A 20450-nucleotide genomic window follows, 5' to 3' on the forward strand; every position below is an offset into this window, starting at 1 on the left:
CATGTTCAAGGATGATGCAGGATTAAGCTGAATATTATTAAATATTAGTGGGTATATCTGTGGAAGATTTTGACGGGTTGATAGGTGTAAGAACTGAGTCTTAGATACATTAAAAACAACAAGATTATTTTTACCCCAGTCAGAGATACGAGCCAAGTCAGACAGGTGTGCCATAGCCTCATCCCTTGTATGTTGAAGTAACTGCTGAGATGGGCGTTGCGGGAACCGAATGGAAAGGTGAAGGGTGGAGTCATCAGCGTATGAGTGGATAGGGTTAAATGTACAGGTTAGAAGGTCATTGATGAATAAAAGGAAGAGAGTTGGTGATAGGACAGAGCCCTGAGGAACACCACTGTTGATAGATCTAGGAGAAGAACGATGGCCGTCTACAACAGCAGCTATAGAACGATCAGAAAGGAAGCTAGCGATGAAGGCACAGATAGAAGGATAGAAACCGTAAGAGGGCAGTTTGGAAATTAAAGATTTATGCCAGACTCGATCAAAAGCCTTTGAGATGTCAAGTGCAATGGCAAAGCTTTCGCCAAAGTCCCGAAAGGAGGATGACCAGGAGTCTGAAAGGTAGGTGAGAAGATTGCCAGTGGAGCATCCCTGACGGAACCCATACTGACGATCAGAAAGAAGGTTGTGATAGGAAAGATGCCTTAAAATTTTTCTATTGAGAATTGACCTGAAAACTTTTGAAATAGAGGATGTTAAAGCAATTGGACGATAGTTGGAGGGTTGGGAGTGGTCAACCTTCTTTGGGACTGGCTGAATGAGAGCAAACTTCCAGCAAAAAGGAAAGGTACAAGTTGACAGACAAAGGCGAAAGAGTTTGCCTAGGCAGGGTGTAAGCACAGATGCACAGTTCTTGAGAACAGCAGGAGGGACTCCATCAGGCCCATATGCCTTGTTAGTATTGAGGCCAGTGATGGCAGAAAATATATCAGCTGAAGAAATTTTAATGTCAGCCATGAGGAAGTCAGAGGCAGGAAGTGATGGAGGAACAGCACCGGAATTGTCTAAGGTACAATTGGAGGAGAAAGTGTGAACGAAGAGATCTGCTTTATCAGTAGAAGAAATAGCTACAGAACCATCAGAGTAGAAAAGAGGAGGGAAGGATGATGAGGTAAAGTTGTTAGAAAGGTTTTTGGCAAGGTGCCAGAAGGAGCGGGAAGAATTCGAGTTGGAGAGTTGAGAGCATTTAGTACGGATGAAATTGTTTTTAGCAGAGCGAAGAACAGACTTAGCACGATTCCGGGCAGAAACGTAAAGATGATGTGATTCAGGGGTGGGTTGGCTCCGGTACCTTTTGTAGGCCCTCTCCTTGTTGTGGACAGCATGAGAACAAGCGTGATTAAACCAAGGCTTTCTTGCATTAGTCAAAGGATATGAGAAAGGAATGTATGCTTCCACGCCTGAGAGAATAACCTCCGTAATGTGCAAGGCACACTGAGATGGCTCCTGGCCATGGAAGCAATAATCATTCCAGGGAAAATCAAAGAATTACTGCCTGAGGGCCTCCCAATCCGCAGCTCCAAAATGCCACAGACGACGTTTCCCTGGAGGGTCCACATTCAGTACTGGGGTGATAGGAGAGGTTAAAGTGATAAGGTTGTGATCGGAGGAGCCCAACGGAGAGAAAAGATTAACAGTGTAAGCAGAAGGATTAGTTGTAAGGAAGAGGTCATGTATGTTGGAGCTCTCTCCGAGGCAGTCAGGGATACGGGTAGGGTGCTGTACAAGCTGCTCTAGGCCATTAACCCGCCCCATCCCGACGTTTTCTGGGCAGTGGTACGCCCCAGTCCTGACATTTTTTAACCTTTTTTGGGGGGGCCCAAACATCCACTTTTGGTGAGAAACATCGAAAATTCATAGAGAAATCACTCACCTGAGGTTTAAAATACTCGATCTAGGTACGAGTACCTCCTTACCTGACTGGGTTTTCTAACAGGCTGGCACCAAAGAAAACGAGTTCTATGGGAGGGTAACTATTTTATCCACTCATAAACAGTATTTATTAATTACTTGGTACGAATTTATATGTAGTACAAGAGTATATTGGTTTTCAAACAGTAATATAGGCATTATAAGCATTGTTTCACTCACTAACTCATCAACATTCATGACCTTTTTTTCCCACAGTACCTGATCATCATTTCTGACTGTTTCTTCCTCTAATGCTATGTAAACTTTGTCCTCCACATTGTTATCGATTGGGGAATCACTCTGGCCCTGAATGTCTTTTATTGACCAGGTCACTGGTAACAGGTGAATTGCCGAGACAATGGCGTGCAGGGGGGGGGGAGAGGTTATGCGGTGTAAGGCACTGTCCGTGCTTGGCATCTTGTAGAGGAATAAAGGAAGGTGTCCCGTGTATACGTGCCAAAAATCACTCGCAAAATCACTCGCGAAAATTGAAAATTGTGCAAATTAGGGACCTTGCATTGTTGCTGCGTTAATTCATATCTCCGGGATATGAGTGCACATCATGTGAGGAAGTGAATTCACGTCTCCGGGACACGGCGGGTTAAGGATAGAAAAGATGTAGGCTTGTTCACCAGGTGGATCAGTGAAAGGAGAGGAGAGCCAAAGGTGGTGGTGAACATTGAAATCTCCTAGAATGGAGATTTCAGAGAAAGGAGAAATGGACAGAATGTGTTCCATCGTAGAAGTAAGATAGTTGAAGAATTTTTGATAGTCAGTAGAATTAGGGGATAAGCAAACAGCATAGATATATTTAGTCAGAGAATGACAGGAAAGCCGAAGCCAGAGTGTAGAGAATTCAGAAGAATCGAGTTCAGGAACACGAGAGCATGATAAGTCATTGCGTATATATACACAACAGCCACCTTTGGCTTTGAAATGAGTATAGAGAAAGTAGGAGGATACAGAAAAGGGTTTGCTGTCAGTTGCCTCAGACAGCTGAGTCTCAGTTAGGAAAAGAAGGTGAGGTTTAGAGAAGGAGAGGTGGTGCTCAACAGAGAGAAAGTTAGAGGAAAGGCCTCGAATGTTGCAGAAATGAAGAAGAAGAGAGTCAGACAGTGGTTCCAGGCACCTTGAGTCATCACCGGGAGAGGGGCGGAAGGTGGGGGCATTTATGGTCCCCCCCCCCCTGGTTACTCCGAGGCTTGGTGATGAAAAGCCATGATTCTTTTTTGAATTTCGGAAAAGGAAGTGTAGTGTGTACTGTGCATGTAGTTTGGTGTAGATAGTTAGATAAATATATATATATATATATATATATATATATATATATATATATATATATATTTATATATATAGTTATATATATATATATATATTTATATATATATTTTCTATCTATCTATAGCCTGATGCCCTAATCCTGCAAAGGGTGACTGCAGACAAAATGCCTGCAAGTCGCTCTGTCACTCACCATGTGACTACCCTCCCCCCAACTCACCCTCTCCTCTCTCATACACCTCTCAACTCCATCCCTCCACCTCATCCTCGGTCTACCCCTCCCTCTCCCTCCCTCCACCTCACGTACATACACCCTCTTAGTGAGTCTTTCATTCTCCATTCTCTCCACTTGTCCAAACCACCTCAGTGTATTTCTCCTAATCTTCTCAACCACATCCACATCCACCCCACACCGTTCCCTCACTTCATCATTCGTCAACCTGTCCCTCCATGTCACTCCACATGCTCCTCTCAAGCAACTCATTTCCACTGCTCTCACTCTTGACTTGTTCCCCTCTTGCAAGGTCCATGCCTTGCTTCCATACATCAGGGTAGGGATCACAATACTATCATGCAGTGACTTTTTAACTTCCATACTCACCTCCCTATTCCTCATCACTGCTTCCAGTGGACGAACAACCTTCCTTCCCTGCTGTACCCTTTCACACACATCATCCCCCAAGGTTCCATCCTTACTCATCACACTACCCAAGTACTTAAATGCACTCACGTTCTCCATATCCTCACCATCCAACCTTACTGTACATTCTGTGACTTCATTCCTCTCAAACACCATAACTTTACTTTTGTTTACATTAACTTTCAGCTTCCTCCTCCTACACACTGTCCCAAATTCATTCACCAAACCTTGCAGCTCCCATTCATCTTCACTCAACAATACTGTATCATCAGCAAATAGCAACACTGGAATCTTCCAAATCTCACCCTCATTGATCAAAGCCACCCCCACATCCACTGCCCTACCTTGCACCTTCTTTACAACCCCATCCATGTATATATTAAACAACCATGGAGACATCACACAACCCTGTTTCAGTCCCACATTGAGATCAAAGAACTCACTCTGCTCACCATCCACTCACACCGTAGCCCTAGCTCCTTCTTACATACTCTTCACAGCACTCAACAATTTCCCCTCCACTCCATATATTCTTAATACCTTCCACATACCTTACCTATCTATTCTGTCATAAGCTTTCTCCAAGTCCATGAAGGCAGCATACACTTTCTTTCCCTTGTCTAGATACTTCTTCACTAAACATCTTAGAACAAATATCTGATCTACACACCGTGTTCCCTTCCTAAATCCCCCTTGTTCTTCTCCAACTAGCTCCTCTGTTATATGCCTAACCCTGTCAGTGAGTATTCTACCATATATTTTACCAGTCACACTAAGAAGACAAATACCCCTATGGTTACCACATACTTCTCTTTCCCCCTTTCCTTTGTATAAAGGAACAATTATACCTGATTTCCAGTCCTCTGGAACCCTTCCCTCTTCCCAAGCCAATCTACACAACTTCCGTATCCATTCCACAATAATCTCACCTCCATACCTCAGCATTTCACCACACACTCCATCAATTCCTGGGGTCTTTCCCAACTTGATCTTCTTCATTGCTTCCACTACTTCTGCCCTACTAATCTCTTCCTCCCTCCTCTCATCGCTTCTTCTCCCAGCCATTCCCAACCACTTATGCTCGCACTGCTCTCACTCTCTACATTCAACAAATCCTCAAAGTGCTCCTTCCATCTCCTCAATTTCTCTCTCTTCTCCACCAACAATCTATTATTCCTATCTTTCACTCCCCTACTATTTCCCCTTTCACACTGCCTTACTTTCTTTACCTCCTTCCGAAACAATTTCTTATTCTCTCTCCATTTCACACTCAGACTCCTCCCAAACTCTTCATCCACTTTCTTCTTACTCTCCTTCACCAGTCTCTTCACCTCCCTTCTCCTGCTCACATATACCTCTCTCGTCTCTCTCTCATCTTCTCCCCTACCTCTACTCGCCAACCATTCACCATATGCCTTCTTCTTTTGTTCCACAGCTCGTTTCACCTCATCATTCCACCATGCTGTCCCTTGCACACCCTTGCATCTCCTCCTCACTCCACAAACCACCTCACACGCTGCACCTATTTCTTCCGTGAATATCTTACATATGTCTTCCACCCCTTCCATCTGCTCTACCTCATACCTTCCCAATCTTTCATCCACTATGCTCTTATACTCTGCCATTCTCTCACTATCTTGCAAATTCTCCACTCTTCTCACAGGAGCTGTTTCCTCCTGTCTTCCCCTTCGTCTCCTCAACCATTTTCTTTGCAGCTTTACCTTGGCCATCACTAAGTGATGGTCCGAGACTCCATTCCTCCACCCTCTCCAAACTCTTGCATCCAACACTTGTCTTCACATTCGCTCATCCACACACACAGAGTCTATCATTGCCTTTCGTTCAACAAGTTCACCATCCATCCTTCTCATTATTCTCCATGTACACCGGTGGATCATCTTATGCCGATAGTAGGTGTTGGCTATTGCCAACCCCTTACCAGCACCAAAGCACTACCATTCCCATCTACTTCAGCTGGCACACCCCACTGACCAACCACTCCATCCACTCGTACATTCCCAACTTTGCCATTCATGTCTCCAATCAAAAGCACTCTCTCGCTCCTCTCAAATTTGTCCATACATGCTTCTACTCTCGCCCAAAACTCATCTTTCACTCTTCCCACTCGGTCCTCTGTCGGAGCATACACACACACAATCACCCACGCTTGTATACCTACTTTCATCCTCATCCATACAGTCCTTGCACCCACTGTTCCATACTCTCTTATATTCTCCTTCCACTTCTTGCTTATCATCAGACATACTCCCTCTCTTGCTCTTTCATTCTCATTGACTCCCGCACATATACCTAAACCATATTCCCCTTCTCTCACCCTTTCACCTTCCCATTTAGTTTCAGTCAGTCCACATATATCCACTTTTGCATCCTCAAGCAACTGAACAATCTCTCTCTCTTTCACTTCATCATTCACTCCTCTCACATTCCAAGTTCCCACCCTAAGAATGTCCTTTGTCCGTTCCTTAGTCGTCAACGTATGGTCCGTCCTGGTCCGAGGCGCTTTATTCACTTGTTTAGTTAGTTCTTTTTACGGGGTGGGGCACTAACCCATCACCAACCCTTTTAGTCGCCTCGTACGACAAGCGGGGATACTGGGGGAGTATTCTTGAAAATTTTATATGTATATACAGTATATATATATATATATATATATATATATATATATATACATGTATATATACTGTATATATATATACGTATATATGTATAAACATGTATATATACTGTATATATATGTATATACACTCGACCCTCGATTTGCTGGACTAAAAAGGGGGGAAGACCAGTCCGGGAATCGCAAAAGTCCGGCCCCACATACCATTCCCCGGACTATTACCATACTTTGTCTGAATTCACCAATATTGTCCAGCAATTATTCCGATATTCTAGAGCATTCTGGAATATAGGCTACCTATACCAACATATCTAACATACACAGTACATAAAATAATAACACTGACACAATAACAATAATAACTGTCACAATAGCGGTATTTTGCTAGCTACAACCCTGAGAATGGTTGTTTAGACAGGTGTTGATGAGTATGTGGAGGGTATGATAGAAGGTCAGAAAGCTGAGGAAAATGAACAAGGAATGGAACACCACAATGTCGGCCACCACTAATCAGCTGGCCGAGATACAAACACGCAATCTTGGACCGAATTGGCAGTTTTAATTGAAAAATATTTTAATCTTTATCACCATATAGGTTTGCACACCTAATTATTTGAAATTAATTTAACAATTTGTGCTTAACTTAATTATTAATAGAAAATCAGGATTCAGAGCTAAAATTTCTTAAAGTTAGCATAAGTGTTTTTTCTCTAGCCTAGAAACTTGCCTGGACGGACTTTTGTTTTGTAATAAATATCGATTTACAATGCAGATACATTTTATTTTTTTACTGAGAATAAATATTCATGCAAAAGAGAAGTCTGTCAGGGCATCGTGACGAGCTTAGGGGGAAATATCTGCTAACATTGGCCAACCACTAATCAGCTGATCGAGATACAATAATCGAATGTGATCTCGATCTTGGACAGAATCGGCAATTTTAATTGGAAATATTATAATCTTTATCACCATATATGTTTGCACACCTAATTATTTGAAATTCAGTAAAAAATTTGTACTTAATTATTAATAGAAAATCAGAATTGAGGGCGAAAATTTCTTCTTTAGCATAAGTGTTTTGCCTCAAGCCTAAGAACTCGCCTTGATGGACTTTTATTTTGTGTAAATATCGATTTACTGTACAATGCAGATACATTTTTTCTTGTACTCAGAACAAATATTTATGCAAAATAGAAGTCTCAAGGTGTACTGACGATCTGAAGGGGAAATATCTGCTAACTCTGGGGCATTTTAACTCTGAAACCCAATTTAAAAAAATTAAGTTATTCAAGTACAATTTATTTTGCGGATTTCAGATAATTAGGTGTGTATGAGCCACTGTTGCGAAAAAAATTAAAAAATTTTCCAGCGAAATGTGCCGATTCGGTATTTAGTTGCACCGAGTCGGGTGAGCTAAGTGAGTAGAAATGGATCTCATTGACTTTGTCCATAAGAAAATATATATTTTTTATTACTTATGAATTATGTTGTGTCCAAGCCTTCCTGAAATTTTACTGTGTTATGCAATAAACTATTTATAGTGGCATTTGAGAAACATGAGTGGCAAATGAGATATTGCCACGAGTTAGGAACTGGTGGCGTGATGCAGGTTGGTGGCCAAGATGCGTTTCATGTATGAAAACATCTTGTGTGTGTTACAAATGGCCTTTATCGAGTCAAAACCTCGCTAAAATTATACTGAGTTGTGCAGCAGACTGCTTATACTTTTATATGAGAGAATAATGGCCGGACTTTTGTGAGAATCCCAGACTTGTACTGGGATTTGTCCGACATTAGATAATATTGTCCGGCCTCAGCCCGTGTCCATGAAATCCGAAATCCAGGAAATAGGGGTCTGTCAAATCAAGGGTCGAGTGTATATTTTATGTATATGTGTATATATATATATATATATATATATATATATATATACAGTAATCACTCTAATATACGGACGCCCAATATCCGAACATCCCCACTATCCGGACATAAGAATGTTTCATACTGCACTTTTTTCCATACTATACTTACCTCATTTCACTCTTTAATGCCCTTTATTGGTGTGAATAGGGTGTTAGGAGCTATGCATGTGCAGTAGGAAGGTGTTTTTCTGAGGTAGGCTAGGTTAGGGTCCATAAGTACCAGTCCAGGAGCCAGTCACCAGAATGTTTATTATTGTATGAACCTACTTCTAAACCCTCATTTTATGTTTCTTTTGCATTTAATTCAGTCATTTATGTGCCTTATTGGTGTGATTTGGGTCTTAAATAGGTGCTATGCATGTCCAGAGGGAGTTGTATAGGTGTTTCTCTGAGTTAGGGTCCATAAGTACAAGTTCATAAGCTGGGGCCCAATATCCGGACAGAACCAATATCCGGACCTACCTGTGGCTCTATTACGTCAGATATTGGAGTGATTACTGTATATATATGGAGCCTCTGTGGTACAGTGGTAGAGTGTGCGTTTTGTACACGGGTGGGCCAGGGTTCGCGCCCCGCCAGGGTAATAAACTTTGGGAGTGTTCACCCGGCCATGTACTGCATTGGCGGACACAAGGGGTGCTGTGGTTGAACCAGTGTCGCTTACTGTAAAGTATGCTTGCACCCAGTCGGCTTACGCGGGCCGATTACACATGGTTCACTGACTACACACACATCCAAAGCCACTCCAACACTACAATTACACTTACAAGCACTTCTCACCCTACATACAATCTCTACCAGACAGCCTAAGCCACTTGGTAGAGATACATTGGCTGTATTGTCCTGACTTCGGTCGGGATAGGCCGGTCCTGCAGTGGATACTCAAATGGCTGATGATGATGATGATGATATATATATATATATATATATATATATATATACACACAATGAGTCCTTGAAATACGAAAACTCGAAGTACGAATTTCTGATGATACGAAAGCGATAAATATAGGACAAATTCCACAATACGAAAGTATCTGTCTCAATGGTACGAAAAACGATACGAGAGGAAATACGAAAAATTCAAAATGGGCACGCTGCGCAGCGCCGCGCTCGCTTGTGGTGAGAAAACGAACTAACCCCTCTCTGGTAAACACATTTTCGCACGCTTCCCAGTCGAGTCACGTCCGTCCTCTCCTCTCAGTTTCGCTGTACGTTATGCTGTTTTTTACTGTTCTTCACCTTTTCGTATTTTCACCATGCCTCCCAAGTGCCCTGCATCATCTCCAGCATCCGGGCAACCAGGTGCAAAGAAGAAACAGCATCGTACTCTCACTCTTGAGAGGAAATTGGGGATAGTAAGACGTCACTAGGAGGGGCAGGGAGTCTTGGAGATGGGGCGAGCTTTAGGCCTTGCACCATCAACTGTTGGGACTGTGACGAAGAAAAAGGAAATGTACAAGAAGATGGCCACCTCTTTCTCTTCATCTTCAGCCGCCTGCCAAGCCACGAGGACCCGCAGCTTTCGCATGGACTTAGCACAATATCAACGACATGAATCTCTAGCTGCAGCACAGGTCTATATTTAACTGTATAGTGTACTAATACTACAGTAGTTAGTTGTAGGTTTTATTTTATGTCTGTACAGTAGTATAGTACTGTATACATGTATTGCATACTTCTAAATAGGAGGGGTAAAGTTTTAGTAGGGGGCCAATGGGGTCCTGGAATGCATCCCCCCCTTTATATGTTTACAGTATTTCAATAGAGAAAATCGTTCTGATATACGAAATTTTGGATTACGAAAGTTTTTTTTTTTTGGTCCCTATCCCTTTCGTATTTTGAGGACTCACTGTATATACAGTATATATATATATATATATATATATATATATATATATATATATATACATACATACACAGTATACAGGTAATCCCTTAATTCACGCGAGGGTTACGTTCCCAGACCCTTCTCGTATGTGGTAAATTTGCTTATACGTTCTGCCCATGTGTGCACGTAGTTACGCATGTGCATTCAGTATATTACGTCTGAATAATACTGTTTATGCACTACATACACCTTATAAACTAGCATAAAGTATGAAAAACAACGAAAATGTAAGAAAACACTGAAAGCTGACAAGCACAGGCGTAAGTGGAGACACTTTAGCAGTCTGGTGCCCTAGCCCTCACTGCCTCCCGTATGCTACATTCTGCATTCTTTATTGTACGAACAGTTGACTCATTCACCCCAAACATACGGTTCCGAGACAGTTCACCGTCAAGTCAATTCACCGTCAATACATGGATGATTCCTCGTCAGGACAATTTACACCCTGGACGATTCCCCGTCATTCTATAAATATACTTATTACTGATTAATTAATACGTTAATAACTAATTTTTAGGGGGATTTTATAACTCATATAAGTAAAAAACTAGTGTACTGTACTTGCTAAATAAACTGGTATGTAAATAAGTGACAAGGAATTGTCCTGACGGAGAATTGTCACCAACATTCCTCCATTAAGTTTGTCCAACACTTTAACTTTCTCTGTCAGCAACATCACTTTACGAGTCCGTTTTGGTGTGTTACTACATGCATCACTAGCACTACGCTTAGGCCCCATTTTGGCAAACAAGGCAAGCAATCACTGAGAGGCAGAAAAATAAGCCACAAATTACGATTCGTGAGTCACACACGGTTTGACTGTCGGATTCAAACTGACTGTATGGTGTGTGGTAGACCTACCTCCCACACACACACACACACACACACACACACACACACACACACACACATATATGTATGCACACGGGCAGCAGGTAGGCATTTTTATATTTTATTTATTTCTCTCGTATATTAAAATTACTTGTTTGAATACTATAATTTTATGTTTTAATTATTGTATGAAAAATTCGTGGATAACCGAAATCACGTGAAAAAAAGTTCGCGTGAATTAAGGGATTACTGTATATATATATATATATATATATATATGTAGCAGCCGTGGCTCAGTGGGTTACAGCGCTCTGCTCTGTCCGAAGGGTTGGAGGATCGAATCCATCCAAGGGTAGTTGATAGACATCAGGAAGGGCATCCGGTCATAAAATGCTACATGATCCAATCCAAAAGTCCTCTACCCAGGGGCAACGCCTTAGCCCTTCGAGGATCTGTCTATCTATCTATCTATTGTCAGATGCCTCAATCCCGTACGGGGTGGCCACAAACAAATCGCCTCCACGTTGCCCTGTTCCCCTCCATTTCACTGCCCTGCTCCCAACTCACACCCCTACCTGGCATAAAACCAAATTATTATTTTTTATTTTATATACATATACATATATATATATATATATATAACATCCCTACGTGTCAAGTGGGGTTGGTGGAGGATTAGTGCCCCTCCCTGTAAAACAATTAACTCTAAGCCCTTGGACACCCCGTTTGGGATACATGGCGTCTGGCAATGAATGAATGAATATATATATATATATATACAGTATATATATTATATACTGTTATTTAAGAGGAGCCTGTGGAGTCACATGGAGAGACAGGCTGACAAATGAGGATATAAAGGAGCGTTCTGGTGTGGATGTGGATGTGATAGGAAGCATTATGAGGAACACACTGAGGTGGTTTGGCCATGTGGAGAGGATGGAGGGTGAAAGACTGACGAAGAGAGTGTATGTGAGTGAGGTGGAGGGGGGAAGAGGGAGGGGGAGGCCGAGGATGAGATGGAGGGATGGGGTGGAGAGGTATATGAGAGAGGGGGGTGTGAGTTGAGAGCAGGGCAGTGAAATGGCAGGGGACAGGGCGACTTGGAGGCGATTTGTTTGTGGCCACCCCAAACGGGATTGAGGCGTCTGGCAACAGATAGATAGATATATATATATATATATATATATATATATATATATATATATATATATATATTTATATTTATATATATTTATATACATATGTAATATATCTGCCTCCCTATCTCATCTGTGATAATGATGATATTGACGATAATGATGATAAAAATTATAATTAAATGACCCCTGACTACTGTAATTACCCTCTTAACTACCCTAATTGACCTCATACTACCTTAACTACCCTCTAACTGTTAATGGCCCATAATTACCCACTAACTATTTATAGCCCATAATTAGCTTTTGACTACCCTAAATACACCTCTAACAATGCTTAATCACTCAAATTAACCTTTAATAATCCTAATTACCATGTCTGATTGCAACTACTTCCACTGCTTATTAATTGGCTACTTATTGGGCCTGTTTAACTGCCACTGTGTCATCAGAGTTACTTAAAGCTTTCTTAATTACTCTCTAAGTATACTGATCAACCTCTAATGACCCTTGAACCATCTCTGATTACCTCTAATTGTCCTCTAATGAAATTAATTACTCCCTAACAACCTCTGATCACCTCTGACAACCTCTACATACCTCTAATTGCCTCTTGGAAAGAAGCAAATATCCATTCTATTCCTAAAAAGGGGGCAACTTCTGATCCATCAAACTATAGATCAATTGCAATAACTTCCATTCTTGGCAAAGTTTTTGAGATGCTAATTAACAAACACATAATCAAGCATCTAGAAATCAATAAATTAATCAATGATCGGCAGTATGGATTTAGACAAAAACGTTCAACTATAGACATTCTTTGCCTTCTTACCCATCAGATTAACAAAACAGTAGACCAACACGGTGAAACACACACAATAGCACTAGATATATCAAAAGCATTTGACAGAATATGGCACCAGGCCTTATTGTCTAAGATGTCACACTATGGCCTTGCATCACTGGTTCCTCTAATTTCTTCTTACCTTCATAATAGAAAAATACGGGTCATGGTAGATGGTATTTATTCTCAGTTTCATTCCATAAATGCTGGCGTACCTCAGGGATCAGTTTTGGCACCAACCCTCTTTCTCATTCATATAATTGACACTCACAACCCAATACACTCTTATGCTGATGACTCGACCCTTCATAGTTCTTTCACATTGAGTACCTCCTTTACACAATTTGATATTATAAATACATAAATAAACACAGCAATTTCTCTGAACCAGGACCTTTCTAATATTAATCAATGGGGACAAACAAATCTGGTCTCATTTAATGCTCAGAAAACTAAATACATTAATTTCTCCAACAGAAAGAATCCCTCAAACTATCACATTATTCTAAATGATATCAATATTCCCATATCTACTACAATTGATATCCTAGGTGTTACTCTAAACCCCAACCAAAGCTGGACAGCTTATGTTAAATCTCTTGCTAAAAATGCTTCCAAAAAATTGGGACTTATGTACAGAGTTCGTAAGTTCTTCACTGATGAGCAGATGGCCACAAAATACAAAAGTCATGTGCATTCTCAGATCAAATGTTGTTCACCACTGTGGAGTGGATGTGGAGCAGTTGCATTGAGGCAGTTGGACAAAATTCAAAATAAAGCCATTAGATTAATCAATAATCCTGCCATCACGCAAGATCTTCCTCCATTATCATTACGTAGAGATGTTGCTTCTGTAGCATTATTTTATAGATATTTTTACCATAAGTGTTCAGACGAACTGGCTTCAATTTTTTCCTCTCCTTCATATTTTCTCCCGAAATACTCGGGCAGCTGGGAGCGCCCATGAATTCACACTCTCTTCCCCGCAATGCAGAACCTCTGTTTATCAAAATTCATTTATCCCCAGAACTACTACTCTCTGGAATTCACTTCCTGGGAGTTGTTTCCCACAAACATTTAATCCACTTCAATTCAAATCTAGTTATCATAAATATTTTATGAATTGAGGATGCCTTTAGGCACATGGACTTATTTTTTTTTCCCTTTGTTTTTCCTTCCTCCATTCATTATCTATATAAAAAGAAAAAAAACTCTAATTGCCCTCTAACAGCATTAGTTACTCCCAGACAACCTGTAATCACCTCTAACAACCCCTAACTGCCTTAATTACCCTATAACTACCCTAATGAACTGCTAATGACCCTCTCTGATTGCAGCTACTTCCACTGCTCATTAATTGGCTACTTCTTGGGGTTGTTAACTGCCACCGTGTCATCAGAGGTCTTCAAGGCAGCCCAACCAGCCTTGTTATACCTCGTTCCTTTTACATTACTACCCCTCTTAACGATGGCCTATCTGAAGGTATGGGAAATGTAGAAGTAGATGTAGAAGAAATAGTAGTAGTAGTAGTTGTTTTTGTTGTTGTTGTAATAATCTATCTATCTGTCTATTGCCAGATGCCTTAATCCCTGTAAGGGGTGGCCACAAACAAATCATCTCCATCTCGCCCTGTCCCCCACCATTTCACTACCCTGTTCCCAGCTCATACACCCCTCTCTCATATACCTCTCCACTTCTTCCCTCCATCTCATTCTTGGCCTCCCCCTCCCTCTCCTCCCCTCCACCTCACTCACGTACACTCTCCTCGTGAGCCTCTCACTCTCCATCCTCTCCACATGGCCAAACCACCTCAGTGTGTTTCTCCTAACGCTTCCTGTCACATTGACATCCACACCACAACGATCCTTCACTTCCTCATTTGTCAGACTTTCTCTCAATGTGACTCCACAGGCTCCTTTTAAATAACTCATTTCCACTGCTCTCACTCTTGACTTCCGTCCCTCCAACAAGGTCCAAGCTTCACTGTCATACGTTAGAGTTGGTATCACAATACTGTCATGTAGTAACTTTTTCACATCCATGCTCACTTCCCTGTTTCTTATCACTGCTTTCAAGGAACCAGCAACCTTTCTTCCTTGTACCCTTTCAAGCACTTCACCTTCTAAACTTCTATTCTTACTCATCATACTACCCAGGTACTTAAATGTACTCTCATTTTCCATTTCCTCATCATCCAGCCTCACTGTACTGACTTCACTTCTCTCAGAGACCATAACTTTTCTCTTCCTTACATTCACCTTTAGATTCCATTTCTTACACACTCTCCCAAATTCATCCACCAAGCCTTGCAGCTTCCCTTCGTCTTCACTTAACAACACAGTATCATTTGTAAACAACAGTACAGGGAGTTTCCAAACACTGCCCTCTCTTACTATGGTCACTCCAACATCCACTGCCCTACCTTTTATCTCTTTTATAACCCCATCCATATATAGATTGAACAGCCATGAAGACATGACACATCCCTGTTTTTATCCAACCTTCAAACAGAAAAATTAACTCAGTTATCTATCCACATGCACTGCAACCTTAGCACCCTCATACATACTCTTCACGGCCTTCAACAACTTCCCATATACTCCAGATATTCGTAATACTTTCCACAGTCCTTGTCTATCCACTCTGTCATATGCTTTCTCCAAATCCATGAATGCCACATACAACTTCTTTCCCTTCTCTGGAAACTTTTCCATTAAAGATCTAAGAAAGAATATCTGATCATCACAATCATTTCCCATCCTAATACGTCCCTGTTCTTCTCCAACTAATTCCTCTGTTATTTCCCTATGTCAATAAGTATCCTACCATATGCTTTTTCTGTTACACTAAGAAGACTGATGCCCCTATGATTACCACATACATCTTTTTCCCCTTTTCCCTGTCTATCTATCTATCTATAGCCAGACGCTTCAATCCCGTTTGGGGTGGCCACAAACAAATCGCCTCCAAGTCGCCCTGTCCCCCGCCATTTCACTGCCCTGCTCCCAACTCACACCCCCTCTCTCATATACCTCTCCACCCCATCCCTCCATCTCATCCTCGGCCTCCCCCTCCCCCTCCCTCTTCCCCCCTCCACCTCACTCACATACACTCTCTTCGTCAGTCTTTCACCCTCCATCCTCTCCACATGGCCAAACCACCTTAGTGTGTTCCTCATAACGCTTCCTTTTCCTTGTACAGGGGAATAATTATACCTGACTTCCAATCCTCTGGGACTCTACCTTCCTCCCAGGCCAATCCGCACATCTTCCACATCCATTCTACTACTATCTCTCGCCTAGGCTTCAGCATTTCACCACACACTCCATCAGTTCCTGGGGCTTTCCGCATTTTAACATTCTTCATTGCATCTGCAACTTCAATCCTACTGATTTCTTCCTCTCTTCTCACATCCCTCCATCTCCCAGCCATTCCCCAGCCACTTACACTCGCATTACTTTCATTTTCAATATTCAACAATTCCTTATGGTGTTCTCTCCATCTGCTCACTTTTTCTCCCGTCTCCACTACTAATCCATTTTTATCATTCACACCCCAACTAACTACTTTGGCACCCTGTCTAACACTCTTTACCCCTTTCCAGAGCATTTTCTTACATTCCCTCCTCTTTACACTCAAATTCCCTCCAAATTCCTCATCCACTGTCTTCTTACTCTCTCTTAATAATCTTTTAACCTCTCTCTTCCTCTCTACATATAACTCTCTCTTCCTGTCAACAGGGTTTTGTAATTTAAGAATGCGTGTGATCCAAAATTTAATGGAAGTTCAACGACTAATAAATTTATGGCAAGTAGATTGCCATTTTATTCCGGCTGACTGCCGATTCCCAAAAGATGAGAATTAACGCTGTCTCTCTCTACAGTACACAGCGGAGATTACCGGTAATTACTCACAAATGCTGTACAGTCGGTACTGCAGGCCCCTGAGAGTTTTTTACCCCCTGACAATCAATATTTAATATTAATAACAGACAGGTTCCTGCTGAAGCTTAACTCCTAGCTAGCACAACGGATTTCAGAATTATTATGAAAGAACTGCTTTAACTACAGTTATGAAAAATAAGTAAGTTGTGCGAGCTAAGATAAGCAGACTAAAGAAGCTCGTGGTGAAATAAAACACGAATAACAATTAAGCTCAAAGGAAAGAACTGTAAATTTATTGATTACAATAAATAAATTTATGTTACATAGAGCAAAATGAATTCAAATATTAACGGAATGCACTCACTCACTCTTTCATAAAACTAGCTAAAATAATTATTTTAAAGCTAAGAAAAAAAACTAAAGAAATACTGGTCAATGTAGCGTATCACCAAGGAAGGGTGGGAGCCTAGAGAACTGTAGTCTAGTGGAGTCTGGGTGCTAAAAGACCTCTCTCACTCTCACTACTGGAGCACAGAACCACACTTCGTCGCGACAGACAAAAGACTCATTCAAATACGATGTGTGGGGTAAGGATATGCCCAGGCCAGCCGGAAGAAGGCATGGCCAATGGTTGAGGCAAGCAGGGGCGAACAATATAGAAACAATAATATCGCTCAGTAGAGCACTTAATGACGTGCATTAGAACGGTCACTTTTGAAACAGTGACGAATGTTTTGAAAAAAGTATACCATCGAAATGGAGAGAGAAACGGTTAACTGAACAATACACAGTGAGTTTTCCACTAATAGTTCGTGGTTTCTCACAAAAGGAAAATGTCGCGAATTTGATTCGTGACATTATGCCCCTTGAAAATGAAATTTTTTTCTTATAGGAAAAAATTTGTGGATATATATATATATATATGTACACATCCTAACTCAGTCACACAAGATTCACACTGTGGTGTGTGTGCTATCCTGCTACAGGAGAAAATCACTATCGCCAATGAGCGTAAAAACCTCGTATTTACGTTAATAGAGGCAAGCTTGAGGGAAAAAACTCCGTGACGACGGTGAAAATCCTGTACTCAGGTCAAACTGAGCAAAAGTTCGCTACATTTACACTGACAACTAATTGTTGTGTAGCGTGGTGTATGTGATACACGGTGTAGGTGTGACAGTTATAGTGTAACTGTACCTACACGTAAAATAATACAGTAAATATTATTATGGTGACAACAAAGGCAGAGGAGAAGAGGCGGCAGCGTGCGGCAGACGATCAGCTGGCCCGCACAGCAAAACTGCTACACCCATTGCTGTACCTGCAAAATCAATTAAGGTGGAGCATCAAAAGTGTCAATGAGACAAAAATTCTTATTACATTACAATTACTCTCTCTGCCTAGCAATCAGTACATGCTACGAAAGGTACGCTCTAGCTGAAAAATACGAGTGACAGCCTAAGCTTCGTACATTCGAGATCGCCATTAATTTATTAGGTATTAACCAGGAAACGTAGTCCCTGGACGCCGTTGGTCTCGAGGACTCGTGTAGTTTACTGGTTAAACTTAACTCTGCACTTACGATTAGTGTCGGCAAGTTGAGAATCCTGATGCAGAGTCGGGCTCGTGTGTCCTCAGACACAGCCTCGGACTGCACACGAGTCCTCAACCTCTGCCTTAACCTAGTGTACACATGTATATACAATATCGGGGCAGCTGAGAATCCTTACGCAAACTTGGGCTCGTGTGCCCGCGGACACAGCCTCGGGTCGCCTCTGCGGGGTTCTCTCTCGAACTTCCCCCTTAACCTACAGTACTTATATTAATATCAGGGAGCTGAGAATCCTTGTGCAAACTCGGGCTCGTGTGTCCGCAGATACAGCCTCAGACTGCACACGGGTCCTCAAACTTCCCCCCTTTAGCCTAGAGTACGCATGTACATACAATATCAGGGCAGCTGAGAATCCTTACGCAAACTCGGGCTCGTGTGTCCGCAGACACAGCCTCGGGTCGCCTCTGCGGGTTCTCGAACATTCCCGCTTAACTTACGGTACATATGTATGTGCAGGCCCTGGACATGCTTTGTCCTGTGGGGCCAATGGGTGAGACGTCAGGTCTACACTTTTAACTGGGAACCAGGCTGGTCCTTGGATTACTCAAATCTCTGAGGCCGCCTATTTTACGGAACCCAGCATACAACAGTTGCTAGTTAGTAAGCAGTTAGTAGGTTAGACATCAGGTCTACACCCACATTACCACTGCCCTGTCTCTCAACTGACTCAGAGATTACGGGTGTGGTTTCAAATGGCACAGGAAGGACATGTCCCTGATTAGTAGTACTTTGACACACACTGCAGGAATGCACAAAACTATCTATGTCTCGTCCCATCCCTGGCCAGAAAAAGTCAGCTTGGATACGGCCCTGGGTCTTCCTTTTGCCCATGTGACCTCCTGAGGCTGAACAATGACCCCATTGTAACACTGCTAGGCGGTACTTGGCGGGAACGACAAGCTGCAGTCGAACCTCGCCCTCGGGTGTTCGTGACTCACGGTAGAGCCGTCCTTGTTTGCGAAGGAACTTGGCTCGACCTCCCCGTGAATACTTAATCACTCTACCCTTTTGTTTCTTCCGCACGGCAGCAAGTGTCGGGTCAGAATGTTGTTCTTGAACAACAATTTGGCTACACATCAGATCTTGCGGCGATTCAATGGTCACTGGAGTGACACAATCTGGAGCCTCAGTCATGGCTCGTGTTACTGTAGCCGAAGTCTGAGTAGCGTCATCTTCGGTGCAACTATCCTTGACACCGGGAATATTGCCTACGATTAGGTCAAATAAAGGTTCTGGCATGACAACTGCGAGTGTCCTACCAGTATAAAATGGAGATGCCACCTGGACACATGCCTCAGGGAACAATCTCGCTGATCCATCAATAAGGTTAGCATGGATCTGTCAACCTGTGTACAGCTCAGGCCGAACTAAACTCTGCCTGACAGAGCAACCTGAGGACCCGTTGTCTCTCAGGACCTTCACAGGGATGTCTCCCACAAACCCTGGCTGAACAAGGAAGGTACTGTCACCTGTGGGAGGGCCTGTGGAGGAAGCAGCTAGCCACTCATGAGGCTGCTGAATTGATGCGGCAAACATGGTGCCCTGAGAATTAGACACTTGAGGGGTTGTACTCACTGCCTGTGGAGATGGAACATTGGCCATCTGTGGAGGGGTGTTCACTGTCGCTGTGGGACTAGTGAACTGTGGGGGAGTACCTGTACTGGTAGGGACGTGACCACCGTGCTGCTGCTGAGGAATGAAGGCTGTGTTCGCTTCCTGCCTCCTATTCACTTGAGCTGGTGGTGAAAAAGTTTGTCCCGACAGTCGGTTGCGTGGCTGATACTGCTGCTGGTTAGGGTACTTGTTGTACCGCTTCCATTCAGGTTTCTGAGTGTTTTGCCCCTG

The 20450-nt window shown here is 42.3% G+C and overlaps 1 protein-coding gene across 1 annotated transcript in view; it reads left to right on the forward strand.

Moving 5' to 3' along the window:
* Window positions 1–20450, forward strand: part of LOC145416409 (signal peptide peptidase-like 3) — a 295615-nt gene that overhangs the window by 247183 nt on the left and 27982 nt on the right. The window contains exon 10 of the mRNA XM_080285356.1: window positions 14447–14591. Coding sequence (XP_080141482.1) covers window positions 14447–14591 — 145 coding nt within the window. The remainder of the gene's footprint in view (window positions 1–14446; window positions 14592–20450) is intronic.

This window comes from Coenobita brevimanus, chromosome 106, assembly GCF_032717465.1.
Source record: "Coenobita brevimanus isolate Jiangsu-jjx chromosome 106, ASM3271746v2, whole genome shotgun sequence".
Taxonomy (NCBI): Eukaryota; Metazoa; Arthropoda; class Malacostraca; order Decapoda; family Coenobitidae; genus Coenobita; species Coenobita brevimanus.